Source organism: Marmota marmota, unplaced genomic scaffold (genome assembly GCF_001458135.2).
Source record: "Marmota marmota marmota unplaced genomic scaffold, marMar, whole genome shotgun sequence".
Lineage (NCBI taxonomy): Eukaryota > Metazoa > Chordata > Mammalia > Rodentia > Sciuridae > Marmota > Marmota marmota.
In genome coordinates, this window is record NW_026000000.1 from 11,719,999 (window position 1) to 11,736,909 (window position 16,911).

The window sequence follows — 16,911 nt, forward strand, 5'->3', positions numbered from 1 at the left end:
GGTTTTTTTTTTTTTTTTTTTTTGGTGTAACTTAGCAACTGCAGGCAGAGGAGGAGGAGGAGAAGGAGGAGGAGGAGGCATGATGCTTGCCACTGCATTTCTGTTGGGTACTGATGGATGGGCCTTGTCTGCATGTGGGAGGGGCCAGGCTGTGCTACCTGGCTAGGTGAAGAACAGACCCACCTACCTACCCCTGGGTCCTCTGGGGGAGATCAAGTAAAAGGTGGATTATGCAGGTGTGGTCTGGGAGCCCCTTAGTATGCCTGCCTCCCCACCTGTAGAATGATGGCCTCCAGAGCAGTATTGGAATAGGTTAGTTTGGCTTTTTTAGACCCAGAATCATGTATTTCACAAAAACCAAATTTATCAAATAGGTCAAGTGTAGGTGCACTGCCGAGGCAGGGTAGGGGGCTTTGAGCCTCAGGAAATTAGGTGGGTGTGCTGGTGTGGGATGGTTATGTCTGTATGGCCCTACCTCTGGGGAAGGGCCCTGCTGCTTGGGGCAGAGTCCCGGGCAGGGGAAGGAGACCTGGGTCAGGACATCTCCCAAATCTCTTCTTGCTGCCCCCTGATGGGACTCCTCTATCACTCCCTCCTGCTTTTCCTCCCGAGGCCATCTGCTTCAGCCCTGGTCCGCTCTGGCTGTTTTTCTCTCAGCTTCCAAATGCTGAGCAAAAATCTGCCTCCGGTAACTCCCACTCCCTCCAGGCTGCCTCTCTGGTTCTTTGCCCTTGCCTGCTCACCTCCCTCCCATGGATGAGTGTTTACCTAGCAAGGATGTGATGTGTGGAAGGAGGGAGGCAGGGAGCAGACAGGGGTACTAAATCTTCTGGCGCAGTGGCCATGAGAGAAGGGCCTCTGACATGCACGGGTCACCAGCAGGGCCTCCTGACCCTTGAGGGTCTGGGGAGATTGCCCTCTTTTCAGACATATGCCTTACTCCTTTCTGGGCACAGAGCCTGTGATTGTGAGTATGTGAGAAAATGAATGTAAGGGATGGTCCAGAGTGGGTTGACTGCTACAAGCCCTGTAGAATGCTCATCGGCTGGGGACACTAGGAAGCTCCCATCTGACAACCCCTAGAACAGGATTTGAGAGGGTCAGCAGGCATGGTAAGATGAGAGCCATGTGATGGAAAGTCCTAAAACCCCTGGGTATCCTGACCTTTCAGATTTTGAGAGGGGTTTGGATCTCTGGGATTTGTGCCCTGGGACAGGCTGGCTATAGTTGCCTTAGACACTATATTAAGAGAGGACTGAGAGGGGCTTCATTGTGATACCTACCACATGAGGGTGGCTGGGGGTGTGAATGCTGCTGGTGGCCTCCCTTGCCTGAGGATGACAGAAGGGAGGGATGCTACTCTGATAGTCATATATCCTCAGGGGTCTGGATGTTCTGTCTGCAAAGGCATCTAAGAACCACCTGGGTGCCTTTAAACATCACTTCAGCAAACCTCTGTGGTCCTTCCCTAGCAGCCTCTCTCCACCTCATTCACTTGACACAGAAACTTCTCAGGTCCCCTTGGTCTGTACTGGGATGTGAGCACAACCCTGGGCCAGAGCCAGGCTTTGCCCAGTGTTGCCCAGGGGCCCTGAGGCTTCATGAGCTGGCTGTGGTTTTTTTTGTGAGTTGAGAGAACAGAGATCAGTGCTAGCTTGAGGAGGGGAGGCTTGAGGCTGGGCAGAATAGCTTGAAGCAGGTACTCCACGTGTGAGTATGAGCTCTGTACAGCTGGGGTGTTGACTCCAACCCCAGGGCATAGTGTTGGGCACATAGGTTGCTCCTTTCTGTTTGCCTAGCTCTTGGGCCGTCTGCTCACAAGTGGGATGATACCACCCAGTTGACAGGTGACTGGCCTCAGAGGTGAAGTTATTTTTGTAAAACTTCTTCCATCTTAAAAGCAACAAATCTTGTCTCCTTCAGGTTCCTCCCACCCTCCTCCTCTGCGCGTGCTGACTTTGAAGACATGTTCTCGGCTTGCTCACTCCACATACTCACTTCCCACTCTCCCAGCCCACTCCAATCTGGTATTCATCCTCAGCTCAGGAAGACCATCTTCAGAGGCCATGGACTTCATTGTCCTTGCTTCAGGATAGACCACCTGGCCCCTAGTTCTCCTCCTTGTTCTATGGACTTCCCATAGCCCCCCTCATGGCTCTTCCTCCTGTTCTGGGACACAGGATCTGGGGCCATACCCTCTCCCTAAACACAGCGTCTGTTCTTCTCCATGCCCAACTCCTTTCAGCCTAAGCCTGAATTTGGGGGCTTCTTTAGCATGTGTGCTGTGCCTCCTGGATGCCTCCCAGGTGACCATGGGTGTCATCATGCCCTTGAGCATTGCCAGCCTCAGGATCTCTATCTGAGCAGGTAGGCAGCCACAGTATCCCTTGTCCCTTCTGTCAGGTCACCCTTGTATTGAGTCATTAGCCAGTCTGGCCCTGCCCTAGACCTCTCTTCTTTTTTCTTTTGGTACCAGGGATTGAACCCAGGGGCCCTTAACCACTGAGCCACATCTCCAGCCCTTTTTAATATTTTCTTTTAGAGGTAGAATCTCTCTAAGTTGCCTAGGACCTTGCTAAGTTGCTGTGGCTGCTTTGAACTTATGATCCTCCTGCTTCAGTCTTCCAAGCTGCTGGGATTATAAGCCACCATGCCTGGCTTCCTAGACCTCTCTTCTGCCCCCTCCTCCACCTTTCCCTGCTCACTGTCACCTCCATTCTGGCCTGGACAATTGCAATGGCTTTCTTCTCATGCGATCTCCTTCATGACACAGGACTCTGTCTTGACCTCTGCTGGGTCTCCTCCCCACAGTTGATTTCCAGAGGCTTCCTGTGCAGGTGTGATGTGCAGGGAGATCCTCTTCAGAGGCCTCTGTGGTGTTGCCCTAGGTTTACTTGTCTGTGATTCTCTGGGGACCTGTCTACTTCAGGTCTCAGACAGACCCCAGAGTTGAGATGGTAGCTGTGTTTGGGATGTATGCAGAAGTCTCTGAGCTGCTTTGTGCGGTGGGGCAGACTTCCTGTCTTGAGCCACATTGATGTTAGATGCCCCCCCCCCCGCCCCCGCTTCAGGGAGAGGAGAAGGGGCAGACCAAGAGCTGTTGGTCAGATGAGTTTTGGGGACAAATGTTGGTGACTGGACCAATCCAGGAAGGAGTATTGGGGGGGGGGCAGGGCTGGGAGGCTAGCACCCTGCTTGTTGTCACCACCACTTCAGTTTTTTCAAGTGTCACCCTCAGACTCTACCTTGAAGAGAGCTTCTCCCTAGATCCAGTTGCCATGACAACACTGTTAACAAAGAGTAGCTTCCATGGAGGAGGCTAGCTTACCCAGAAGCTGAGTGTTCTGGGAGAGAGTGTGTGCGCTCTGATGGGTATATCAGCACAGCCTGTCTCCTCACCCCCTCCAAAGCTACCCAAATCTTGAGGATCGTCCCCTACCCTTTCTGCCTGGGGGGCTTTCCAGACCTCTGGTGCCCAGATCTATCCAATGTGAATGTCACTGAGCCTGGATCCCACTGGGGTGTGGCTTGGTTCCCAACCACAAATGAAGCTTTTTACCTAGAGTGTGGGAGACATGCCCAGCCCCAGCCCCAGATGCTTCCCAGGGCGAGAAGCTACAGTTTGCTGCTGTAGAAACCAAGGCTCAGAAGCCAGACTTCTCTTGTCTGGGTCTTCTCTGCAGACTGATTCTGTGCTCTAGACCGTCCTGGCTGTGAGCTATGAACAGGTCCCCTTGGCTTCTATTTTCTCCTCTAGGTGCATGGTCTGGATTAAATGAGGTAATGTTGTACAGTCCTGAGCTCATGAGAAGGGCTGGCCAGGCTGTTGGGATCCAACTCTGAGCTCTCAGAGCTGAGGGGGAGGGAAGGAAGGTAAGACTGAGCAGGTGGATCAGCTGGGAGATTAGACTTGGAGCAGGGTGAAGACACAGAAGCTTCTTGGGGAGTTCTTGAGGATGTTTAGATGCTTTCATGAGTAAATTACTCAGAGGAAGCAGGAGGCTGTATCAGTTTGTATCATTTTGACTACTGTTAATAGGGATACCTTCCCCAGGGGTACTGGACAGGGTCTTAAGGCTGCCCTACGAGAGCCCAGTCCTGCCCAACAATGCACTGCAAGCCCTGTGCCCTTCCCTACTCTGACCTTGTAACTCATGCCAACCAAGAAAGATCTGCTGTGAGGTGCTGGGCCAAATCACCTATTTCACTATGTGTGTTGGTGGAAGGGTGAGGACACTGGAGGGTTTGGGAGGAGGGGTTGACAGTGGTCCAAGCTGGCAGGGTTGGCCAGAGGTCCCAGTTGTTCACTGATTGGCCAAGGCAGTGGGAACCACCTCCAAGAGTGGGGGTGGGATGGGAAACCCCCACACGGGCAAGACCTGGAGGGAACATACCCACAACCCATGCATCACTGCTGACCTCACCCTAGTGATGGTGTCCTTAAGGGCACATATAGAACCACCAGCTCAACAGTAGGCACGTTGGTGAAAATCTGTATCCTCCAGACTATGTTTTCTGACTATAATGCAGTTTAAAAGAATTTAGTGACAAAATAGGTAATTCCAAAATCAAATCATATTTAGAAAATTTAAAAGATGTGTAAAAAATGGGTAAAGAATAAATAATAACAGGAATTATAAAAACCTTAATTTTAGAGCCAGGCATGTGTCACATGCCTGTAATCCTAGCAACTCAGGAAACTGAGGCAGGAGGATTGCATTTGGGACCAGCCTTGGCAACTTTTAGTGAGACTCTGTCTCAAAATAAAATTAAAAAGGCCTAGGGATATAGCTCATTGGTAAAGGAGCCGTGGATTAAATCTCAAGTATTACCAGGAAAAAAAAAAAAGCTTAGGTTCAATTGATAAAAATACAGTGAAGGGGATTTGTGGGGTGTGACTATTGTAGCACTTATAGACAGATTCCCTGCTGAATGTCTAGAAAGCCTGTGTTCTCTGAGGACAAGTCCACATGTCTCCTCCATGGGTCCTGGGGTGGAAAGGGGCTGGGAAGTGGGCACCTGGGAAGGGTTTAGAGGCAGTTGAGCCAGTGCCAGGCCCTGAGATGGAAACCCTGGGGCCGTGGGCATGGAGTCTCAGTTCAGTTCCATGGTTAACCAACATGCAGAGGCTCCTGTGAAGGAGCTGCTACTTGGGTCATGCTGTGAGATAGTCTACACTAGAGACATCTTGAGCTTCACTGTGGAGGGTCCTGTGCTTCCTCCAGGAAAGAACTGGGAACCTACATGTAGGAAGGGGCTGAGATCTGTGGAGTTACAGTGTGAGGTACCCTGGGAGCCGAGACAGGGTCCTTGAATCAAAATGCAGCTGGGAACTCTGAAAAGGCCATTCCAGATCTGATGGCTTATACCTCATTTTCTCAGCCTCCTCTGTTGGCTTCCGAACCCCTCACTGCTCCCCACTTCAACCCTTTCTCTCCTTGAGTTCCCTTCCCCTCGACCTCTTTGCTTTTTGGACACTGGGGAGAACCCAGGAGCATGTACCACTGAGTTACATCTCTAGTCCTTTTTATTTTTAAATTTTGAGACAGGATCTCACTAAGTAGCCTAGGTTAGCCTTGAACTTGTTATCCTTTGCTTTAGTCTCTGGAGTCACTGGGATTACAGGTGTGTAACACTGGACTGGTGCTCTGATCCTTTTTATCTGTGCCATGGACTCCCAGAGCCCCTACCCGTCTCTCTCAGCACACACACTGGGGAGATCACAGCCAGTCTCAGCACTTCAGTAGCTGGGTCAAAGCCAAGAACCAAGCTCTCTACATATTATTGCCTAGATCCAGGCTGTTCCTAGGGGAGTTCAACCCTGAAAGAACTCTGTCTTCTTGCCCCCTGTCTGCATGTACTTTCTGCCACCTCATAGCCACTTTTACCTTCCCTGACTGCCCTCTCCCTTAACCATGCCTCTGCAGCAAAAGAGGATTTTTGTAGCCTCAGTGTTTAGTCCCCCTTTAGCTGTGTTCCCGCAGCAGCTGCTTCTCTCTCTACTCCCCCTACAGTGTCCCCCTCCTCACCTCAGACTCACTCCTCACTGATTCTAGTGTGGCCATGGCCCCTCCCTCCATCAGAACTCTTCCTACCAAAGAATTTAATAAGCATTTTGATTCTCATATCTGTTAGGGGTGATCACATGGCCTTTCTCAAGTCTCTCTCTCCTGCGTTCCTACTGCCTACTCCTTCTAAGTGTCCTTGGACCCCTCTCACATGTCCTTTTCTCCTTGTCTTCCATCTGGGACTTCAGGGCTTTTGGTCCTAGTTAAGAAGGTGGAAACCCACCTGGTCTCCAGGACCTGGAAGGTGCAGTGTCTCCCCCATCTTTTTTCGTGGGCCTATAGGTATCTGGCCCTGAGACCTCATGCCTTTGCTGCAGATCTGCTTCTTTTGTAGGGCTCTTGGCCTCTGTTCCTTTGACTTCAGATTGCTGGTGGTATTCTGTTGTCACATACCAATCAGCCTCCACCTGACCCCAGAGTGGAGTGGAGTAGGAGGCAGAGACAGAAGACTTTCTTTGTGGTAGGGCCCGGGTAGCCTTCTGTGGCCTGCCTTCTCCTCCTGCACAGTGGCAGTGATGTGTCCTGTTGGTTGAGGGCTAAGCTTGCCAGTGGGCACTCTCCCAATAGGGGGCATAGTGCAGCCATATTGGGGTGAGCCAAGCTGCGCAGAATCTGCAGGGCTGCTGCTAATCAGACAAATGCCTTGGGTAAGTTCTTTGACCCATCTGAGCCTGTTTGCTCGTAAGAAATAGAGATGAGGGTAGCTAGGCTCCCTGATTTAAAGATTAACTGTGATGATGTTAATCTTACATGTGAAGCACTTGGCACCGTTTCTGGAACACAGTAAACTCAGTAACTGTGAGGGCATGGTGGGAAATTCTTGTAATCCCAGCTACTCAGGAGGTTGAGGCAGGGGGATTGCAAGTTCAAGGCCAGCCTGGGCAACTTAATGAGATTCTGTCTCAAAATAAAAAATTAAAAGGGTCGTGGATCTAACTCAGTGGTAGTGCACTTGCCTAGCATACATGAGGGTTCAATCCCCAGTACTAAATAAATAAGCAAATAAATAAATGTGAGGAGGAGGTGGTGGTGGTGAGAGGGAAGCATTTTGTTTGGATTTCTGAAAAATTCTGGCATAAAGGCATTCTAAAATGTCTTTCTTATCTCAGTCTGAGAAATGCTCTGCTGGAGAATGACCAGGCCTGTGTGGATGCATTGTGTGTGTGTGTGTGTGCCGTGTATGTGGGTGTATGGGGGTGTGGCTCTGTCCTTTCTGCCTTTCCTCTTTTATCTACCCTGGACATTTGTCCCCATGTGCCTGTGGCTGTGTGCCCCAGGCACCCTGAGTTTGTGGGAGCAGAACAGCTGCAGGAGAGGAATCCCTAGATAATAACGCAGCAGGGAGTAGGCTAGTACCCTTGAATCTACCCAGCAGGTGGGATTAGAACAGAAGGGAGAAGGATTAGGAGTGAATTTTGGAATTATCCACTTGGGTTCCTTTTTGGCCTTAATTTTGAAAATCAAATTTTGTAAGGTCTTGGGCAAGCTACTTTGTGCTTCTAAACCTCTGTTTCCATATCCAGGAAATGGGATCAGTCCTTACTTAGAACTGTTGGAAGAATGAAATAACATCCAGGGAATAAACACCCAGTGCAGGGGCTGGTACGTTGTAAGTGCTCAATAAATGGTAAGTGGGCGGGGAAGCTGTCTATCAGTGGGATGTTAGCAGCACTAAGTGCAGGGAGGGGGATTGGTCTAGGAGAGTTGTCATGGGGTCTAGGTTGGCATGGGTGGTCCCAGGGCACATGGCTGGTCTTAGGTATATGATTCTTGGCTGTTTTTCTAAAGGCCAAGGGCCTCCATCTGTTTGTAGTGGGGCAATGGTTCTGGGCTGGACTGGAATCCTCAGTGATTATCCTTGAATCATTAATATGAGAGGGAGAGCCAGAGGGTTGGTGAATAAGCCTTAGATCCTCCATGTGAGGATTCCAAAGAGAAAATGGCTCAGCATTCAGGAAGTAGGTGGAAGAGCTGGATTGGCCTCGGTTTCCTGTCTCTCAGTCCTTCTGCTACCAAGAAAATGTGACAGAGAGGCTGCCTTCTGTCTACTTCACCACTGGAAGCTGCTACAAGACGCAAGCCTGGATGCCCTAAAGATACCTCAGAGAGGAGAAAGCAAGGGAAGCGACTTCCCCAAAGTCCTAGAGCAGAATAGTAGCAATGCCAGGACTGAAGCTCAGGGCTCTCTGCCCCTCATCAGTGGACAAATCCTGTATTTATTTTAATAGCATTCAGAAAGTAATAAGAGTGCCTGTGGGAATATATGTCCTCTCATTCCCTGGCCAGCTCCAGCTACCCTTGTCAGAGGCTTTGTTGTCACCTGTTTTGGAAGTTCCTGGTCTGTGCACACATACAGTGTAGTATTCCTTTGGTGCATATGGAGGCCATATCACAGGTTGTGTACCTTTTGTGTCAGTGCATCTTGGAGTCCCCTATCTCAGTGCATGTAGAGTGGCCTCCCTGTTTTGAACAGGGCAAAATGGAGAAGCATTTGTTACCTTGGGAAATTTTGCCAAATTGTCCTCCAAGCAGTACTAATTTATGCTTGTTTTCGATGTATATGGTGCCTGTTTCTCCATTTCTTATCCTTGCCAATCTCATCAATGAGAAATAGCTTATTGCAATTTTAATTAGCATTTTTCTTGTGATGAATGAGATTGTATAAGATCCATTATTTTCTGGTGTTCATATTATTAATATAGTGTTACTTTTGGGGTGTTGGTCTCTCTCTTTTTTTTTTAAATCAACAGATGGTACATGAATACTGGGATTTCTGACTTTTTTTTTAAATTTATTTTTTAGTTATAGTTGGACACAACACCTTTATTTCACTTGTTTATTCATTGTTTTTAATGTGGTGCTGAGGATTGAACCCAGAGTCTCGCACGTGCGAGGTGAGCATTCTACCGCTGAGCCACAACCCCAGCCCAGTTGGTCATTTTCTTGCCGATTCATAGATGCTCTTTGTATATTTAACAAATAGTTTTTAAGATAAGTTGCAAGCATTTTCTCCAATTTATTGATTCATTTTGTTGTGTTAGGATTTTTGCCATGCAAAAATTTTAAAATTTAGGCATTCAGACCCATCATTTTAAAAATGATTTTTGGATTTTGTAATTCACAATGGGTGTGAATTTTCTGATATTAGTTTCTGTGGGTTACGAATAGTTGCCTATTCAACTGGGGATGTTGCTCAGTGGTCGAGTGCCCTTGAGTTCAATCCCTGGTACCTTCCACTGCAAAACAACAACAACAACAACGACAAAACAACCAAATAGTTGCCTATCAGAATTTGCTGGGTTTTAAATAAACAGAAAGGCCCTTTCTACCCTGAAACTATAAAGAAATTCTCATGTGTTTTTCTTATAGACTTATGGTTTCATTTTTCAAATGTGAATATTTGATCCATCTGGTAGGAGTCCAATTTTACTTTTTTCCAGATGGCTACCCATTTGTCCAACACCACTTATTAAATACCTTTTCTTCACAGATTCAAAGTATCACCTTTACCATGCTCTGAGCTGCCATATGTGTTTGAGGCTATTTCTGGACTTTCCCCCTTGCTTTGTGGCTCTGACTGTATATTAAATTGAACTTTTATTCTGAAAAATTTCAAACGTACTGAAAATTAAAGAGCATTATGAAACCCCCACATATTCTTTCTGAGATTCAGCAGTTCAGACTTTACGCATCCTGGCTCATGTACTCATTTTTCTCTCCTTTCACTTCCCTCCCTTCTTTCCCCTTCCTCTCTTTCTTTTCTTCTTTCTTCCCTTCTGTTTTCTTCCTCCTTTTTTCCCCCCTTCTCTTTTCTCTTCATTTTTTTTTGTCTTATTCTTTTTCACTTTTGTCTGAAATATTTAAATTACATCCCTGACCTTCATCACTTGTCCTCATATGTTTTTGATGTGGATCCCTAAAACAAAGGAACAAATGAATGAGGAATTTTTTTCTATAAAATCAGTTATTATCACAAAATTATCAGAATTAACAGCAATTCCTTGCTATCATCTAACATGCCCTGTGCCTATTCATTTTTTCTTAGTTGTCTGGAAAAGACCTTTTTTACAGTTGGTTTATAAAATAAGTAGCAAAATAAAATCCTGCCCCATGTGGCATTTGGTAGTTATGTTTTCTTAAGTCTCTTATATGTAAAGCAGTCCCTCTCTGGCCTCCCCCTCCTTTTTTTTGAACATTGATTTGCTACGGAAACTTGGTGTCTGTAAAATGGCATTCTTTGATGACTTGTCTGTACTTTCTCCTGGTGTCTTATAACTAGTTCCTTCACCCTCAGTGTTTTTTCTAAACCAGAATTTTCATTCTGCACTATTTGTGTTATTTTGGTAAGGATGCTTCTATGGTGCTGCTCTGTATGTCACACTGCATTTCAGCAGGACTCTACTGTCAGGTCTGCTTGCAGGGGTGTGGATATGGGGAAGATGTACCCTTATATCCTGGAATCTGTTTGTTCTTCTGACAGTTTCAACCATTGATGAGCATGAAGTTAAGTGTTGCTTGAAGGTCTGCAAGATGGGACCTTTGTATTTCTATAATTCCTTCTGAATGCATTTGAGGACTCCTTCTGTAAATGACATTCCTTCATTAGCCAGGGCTGATTGGTTATTTCACTAGAAAGAACAGGATAAGTGTTAAATTCTTTCCTTTTCCAATACATGATTCCCCCTGATTTTCACATTATTTTTCCTCATCTCTCTAACACAGTATGCTCCTTCCAGTCAAGGTACCATTATCAGTTTTCCAAGCATACCCCTATCTTTTCTGTAGCCCCTTTTGTCTGGGAGGACACAGCATACCTTGTTAGCTGTGCTGGTGATTTACTGTGGTTGTTGCTGTGGTTAACTATCTTCTGGTTGTGACATGGATTTGGGAGGTGTCTGCCCGACTTGTGTTCCCATCAGTCCCTCCTATACTGAGAGGTGACCTGACACCCTGGGGTGTCAAGAAAGCTAGGTCTGATTGTAGCATAAATGCCTACTTGTGGCAGAGACGGATGAGAGGGGAATGTGGTAGGAGGCCTGCCTGGGATGTGGTAGGAGTGTCCTAGATGTCCTGTGCTTCCTCTCTGTTGGTGGATGTAAGCTGTCTGTGTTCTAGGAAAGAAGGTGGGAAGGAGGCTGGAGGCTTGGCAGATGACTCTGTGGGCCTATCAATGGACACCAAAAAGGTACCTTCACAAGGTTGAGAACAGAAGGTACGATAAGCAGAGCACCTTCCTAGTCTGCAGATGGCTGCTTCTCTCAGAGTTCCAGACAGACCACACACACACACACAGAGTTCCAGAGACAGGAGATGAGAGGCATACTTTTGTGGGGCCCAGGCCAGGGCTGGGGTACTGACTGGAGCTGGGTACCCACTTCTGTACCCAGCCTGCCTGTGGCCTACTGGGAGGAGGGCACAGAGTGAGGGGTGAGCTGGCAGGCCCCCGGAATCCAGACCCTTGCTCAGAACCTGCCCTGTCTAGGCTGGCCCTTGGGGATTTAAGCCCTATCCCTGCTCTGTTGTGCCCTCAAAGTCTGATGCTAGACTTGGGAGGCAATAAGCAGATAGCTATCTCTGGTTTTGCTGGCCAGAAGAATCCACCAGGCTCAGAGTTAACACACAGGAGACCTCTTTCCTCTTGGTTGTTGGGCTTGGAAGACTGCTCTTGACTAGTACTTGTTCAAGAGGGAAGGAGGATATCTATGGGTCATTGCAGGTGGGCTTATCACAGACTGGTTTGTTCCTCCCATGCTGTGTGACCCTTACCCAGAGCCATCCACTCTCTAGCCCCACCTACCTATCAACTGGCTCAGGCCAATCCTGAAGCTAACCTGGCTTGATTCAGGTGAGGCATGCAGGCTTTGTGGGTGCAGTGCCTCTTGGCTTCTGCTTCCCAGACTCTCCTCCAGCTATGCTTTTAGATCAGTAGTTCTTCAGAATAGGGTCCCGAAGCCAGCAGCATTAGCAGCACCTGGAGATTATTAGACTCTGGCCCAGGCCTCCTGAATCAAACACTCTGAAGGGCTGGGGGCAGCAGTATTTTCATAAGCCCTCCTGGGGATTCCAGTGCCCATGAAAGATGGAGAATTCTAGGGTTCAGGCCTAGGCAAGAATAAAATTCTTCCTCTTGGTTCTAAAACTTTCCCAGACCATAGCCTGCCATTTTAAGCTGAAGCCCATCAGGGTCCCATGGTTTGGCCCTGGCCTGCTCAAGCCTATTTGAGTCCTGATTTTGGCCAGGTGCAGCCTCCGTCCATGCCTTGTGGGCTATCCATACCCTGCAGCTGTGCACCTCTTCACCCCCCCCTCACTGGTCACCACACCCTGGACTATACCCCTTCCTGACCACCCTCCCTTCCCTGCAGCTGAGCCACTTGCCCTCATCCACCCACTTCCTGGGGGGAAACCAAATGTGGAACACTGCCCAGCCAGAGGACACTCAAGCCCAGACCATCGTGACTCTAGAGCTTTTTCTGGGATCCAGAGGAAAAAGGAAAGGAAACAGGGCCAGGCTCTCCCCTGTAGTCCTTCCTTCTCCCTCAGCACTCCAAGCCCTGCTAGTGGCCCAGGGACTCCAGAGGCACCAATGAGAGCTGTAGGTGCAGAGAACTCAGAGAGGGCTGGCCGAGATCTTTCCTATGGGATATGTGAGAGGTGGGTCTTCTCCAGACCATGTGGGCAGTGGGCAGGAGGGTTTCAGATAATGATGCCAATGCTTAGATAGTTTGCTCTGTGCATTCTGTTAACACAACTATTCTCATCACAACCCTGGGAGACAGGGTGGTTCTGGTGCCCATTTCACAGATATGGAAACTGGGGTCATGAAGCTTGCAAGGAAGGACTGACGGGATCCAGCTGCCCTGTTTACTGCAGAGGGAGGAAAGGTGCTGTGGAGAGCTCAAGATAGGGGGCTTTTGGTGGCCTGGGGTTCTCAATACCCCATTAAGAGGTGCCCATGGGGCAGTTATTGAGGGTGACAGATGCTTGTTCTGGTTCCTCCTCCAAAATCTGGGTCCCTGATGTGCCTGTGGTGTCCCAGGGCTGGGGGCAGGAAGCACCCACCTGGTAAGATGCCATGAGAGGGCCCAGGGCAGGGAGTGATGGTGCTAGCAGGTCTCTAAAGGGCAGTCATCCACTTGGACAGGCCACTTGCCAGGGCTATTGGGCTCTGTCCTACTTTCTGAGTTACTGAGCCCTTCCCCGGCTCACTGGACAGGAGCTCTTTTGGCATGCCATGGAGAAAGACCTGGACTCTCTGGACCTGTGTCCTACCCCTCTAGTCCCCAGGCAATTCTGGCTTCTGAGTTACCCCTATAGAGCTAGGTCCATGAAGCAATACCCCAGTTTTTTAGATTGTCATTGCTGGGCAGGGTGGGGTGCCTAGATGTGCCCTCCCTCTTCTTGTCCTTGTGACATAGTGCATGCTGCACTCTGGGCCAGGAGGGTCAGCCCAGAGCTGAGACCTTCAGCCTGGCTAGGCTCAACACAAGCAGGTGGACAGTCTGTCTGGAGCTTCCCTTGCTCTCTCGAGGATGCACAGAAGTTCAGTGCATACTGCTGAGCAGGAAGCATGCCCGACTTTCTAGGGAACTCCTTCTGTGATGCCAGGCCAGTGTGTCCCTTGTGAGGCCTAAATCCCTGGTGCCTTTGTCAGAGATGTGCCCAAGTGTCCTGCCCAGGGATGCTGGGCTGTAGTTTTAGCCCCTGCCCTGTGTCTCCCCTGGCACTCCTAGATCCTGACTCATCAGTACTGTGCACCCACCCATCGAGCCTGCCTCCCTGCTCCTCTGATAGGTGCAGGGATCCTGTCTCTCTCTTTTGTCCAACCTGCCCACATGATCACCCCTGGTGGGGCCCTTAGGAAGCACACAGGTGGCAAGGTACAGCCCTGCATTGGAGTCCAGCCTTGTCACCTCCTGCCTTATGTAAGCAGCTGCCCTCTCTGGGTCTCAGATGCTGCCTCTGTAAAACTGTGCTCTAGGGAAAGGCGAGGTTGCCCTTTACTGTGGGTGGGCACTCTTTTGGTGTTCTCTGCCACACTACCTGGCAAAAGGTTTCCTAGGCCCCTAAGCCTAGGCCCACACAAGCTCTCCCATCTCTGATCCTATGTCCCAGGGTCAGGAGTGGGATAGCCTAGCCCACCCAAACAGATACAGACAAGTAGTACACAGTAGTATATACCAGGGTGGCCAAGACAATCAGTGATGTGGGTCCCCTGCAGCCAGGCCCACTTGGGGTCCCCATGGGGCCTCATCCTGTATAGTGTTTCCCCAGGAAGGGAATAGTCTCCATGGTAAATTATTTGACAGAGGTGGTGGGGGAGGAGTAAGGCAGGAAGGACCTTTCTAATTTTCATGCATGCTGCAGCTTTTAGTGTTGCTTGGCAACCAGAGGAGGAAGGAAGATGACAGAGAGAAGTCCAGACCACAGCGATGCCCTCTCCTTCACCCTGCTTGACTGGTTCTCCTTAGGAAGTGGAGTGTTGGTGGGTGGATGAAGCCAGGCATCGGCCCCAGTGGCCCCAGGCTCTCCCTTCAGAGGGTCTTCCCAGAGAAGCCAATGTGTTTGGGCTCCAAGGAATGACTACATGCCTACCACCTGATGGTCCTAAGCAAGAGGCCGGGCTTTCCCCATCTCCAGCACCTGGCACTGAGGTGCCCTTGATGTGGAGTCTGGTCTTCAGTTTCAGGTCTGGCCCTGACTTGGGACTTCTAGCTTGGACAGCCCCCATCACATCTCTGACCTCAGTTTGTGCTTCTGTAAAATGGGACAGCAACATTTCTCACATGTGTTACTGCAAGGAGTAACTGACTTAGCTGTGAGGTTTCAATTCTGGAACATTCCATCACTAAGGTATGATTAGCAACTGTGGGGACCCTGTGGGCAGGGCTATAAGATGTAGGAGTTGCCTTGAAAAGATGGGGTCTCTTCCCGGGGTCCCTGAAAAGATGGTTCCCTGTGAAATGTTGGGAACTCTTCCTGGGGTCCCTGAAATCCTTGGCTTAACGAGGGAACAAAGGAGGCAGCCCTTAAGAGGGTAGGAGGATAGGCCTCACAAACTGAGGTCTTTTGACAAGGGGGCAGCCCTAAGATCTGACCAGGACAGAGGTCAGCTCTCCCACTTCAGCCTGCTCTGCCATCCGGGACATCCTTGGAAGAGACCAGGTCTAGGGCAGTGGGCCGGGCAAGGGTAGTGGCAGTGGGTGGAGCAGGCGTGATGGTGGACGGGCTGGTGTGAGAGGATTAGAGGGTGTTGGCTCCTGGCAGGGGCTGTGCAGGGCAGTGACTTTGGAGGGTTTCCTGGATTCCAGTGTACTTCCCTCTGGGCATTTCCATCTCAGCCAAGCCCAAAACCAGCTGGCCAGAGGGGCTGGGCTGGGTGGGGCTTGACTCTGTTGGGCAGTAACTGAGCTGTGACCCACGGGGCTTCCCAGGAGGGGGCTAAAAACACTCAGTGTTTCCCAGTTTCCCTTATGGATACCTGGAAATGTTGTTCCTCTGCCCAAGAGGAAAGTCCCCAGCTTTCCCAGCTGTGCTCTGTGTTAGGAACCCTTGAGGTATAGGGGTCTCCAGTCAGGCCTTGGGTGTCCCTGAGGCTTAGGGCTTATTCTCCCTCTGTGTGGGGCTGGCTATAGAGGAGGTCCCATGCCATCAGACCTGACGAGGATATATCCAAGTGTCAATGAAGTTATTGTTCATTGCTTGTGTGCCACGAAGGGGCTGCCTCCTTTGTTCCCTCTGTTTAGCCAAGGATTTCAGGGGCCCCAGGAAGACTCCCCACCTGGAACTCACCCATAGTGACTGACTCTGCCTCTTCATGCTGCAGCAGCAGCTTCCAGACTTGGGTCAGTAAATACAACCTTGCATAGTAGCACTATCAGAGTGAGACACCAGGTGGGGGGCCACCTGTTGCACCTCTGAGCCTCCGTCCACTCCAGCCTACAGCAGGGGCTCAAGAGGCCTAGGTGTCACAGAGGTGTGACCTGGGTATGGAGGGTCAGTTCTAGATCCTCTGCTGCCAAGGAAATTGGACTGGCATGTGGTGTGGCTAGCAGTGCTGCTGGGAGCCCCGAGATCGAGAGGACAGGGTGGATTGGCAGAAAGAGCCACCACCTGAGAAGGTCTGGGCCAGCCACAGAGCTGAAAGGATAGGTGCCTGTTAGGGGAAGCCCTCAGGGCAGGGTGCTATTGGGGGGCACAACACTAGAGTCCCCACTATGTCCAGTCCTGGGAAGTTTGGCCTTGGCAAGCAAGCATGCTCTCATAGATCCAAACAGAGTCTGGAGTCTGTCAGGATGGGCTGACAGACTGGGGGGGGTCTATGGTACCTCCATGGCCCCTCATGGCCCCATAGCTGTCTCGGAGTCCCCTGCCTCCTCTGCAGCCCGCAAACTCCTGAGTCCCCACCTTGGATGGTTTTGTCCAATTCACTTCATCTTGCTCAGCTGGGATCACAGAAAGTGCTCACAGGAAGCATTGCTGGAGGGATGCCTTTCGCAGAGCATGGGCTAAACTGAGCACTGGCCCTGCCCTGGATTTTAAGTCTTGCTCAGTTCTCAGCAGAGCCTCTTGGGGTGTGGAGGCCTGGATCCCACACACAGAAGAGCAGTAGGCAGAGTGGGCTAGTGCCATGCATGGAGTCTCAGAGATGTTACAGCCCTTTCCCTCAGTTCCACCACAGCCACCTCCCAGTGCTCAGGAGCAGAGCTGGTTACCCTGCCTTCCAGGGACTCGTGCAGGGCTGTTTCCTATTACTTCCATAACAGCTCACTTACCTTGTAGTTCTGTAGGTCAGAGGTCAGTCAGGGTCTCAGTGAGCTGAGATCCAGGTGGAGGCAGCTTT

The 16,911-nt window shown here is 49.9% G+C and overlaps 1 protein-coding gene across 3 annotated transcripts in view; it reads left to right on the forward strand.

Moving 5' to 3' along the window:
* Rasgef1a (RasGEF domain family member 1A) overlaps positions 1 to 16,911 on the forward strand; it is a 79,431-nt gene that overhangs the window by 2,058 nt on the left and 60,462 nt on the right. For 2 of the 3 annotated variants that reach the window (XM_048807562.1, XM_048807560.1), the window contains exon 2: positions 7,592 to 7,695. The exons of the other annotated variant lie outside the window; for it this stretch is intronic. Coding sequence is in view for 1 of the 2 variants with exons in the window: in XM_048807560.1 (XP_048663517.1) it covers positions 7,693 to 7,695 (3 nt within the window). In the remaining variant the exon portion in view is untranslated. The remainder of the gene's footprint in view (positions 1 to 7,591; positions 7,696 to 16,911) is intronic. 3 annotated transcript variants of the gene reach the window in all.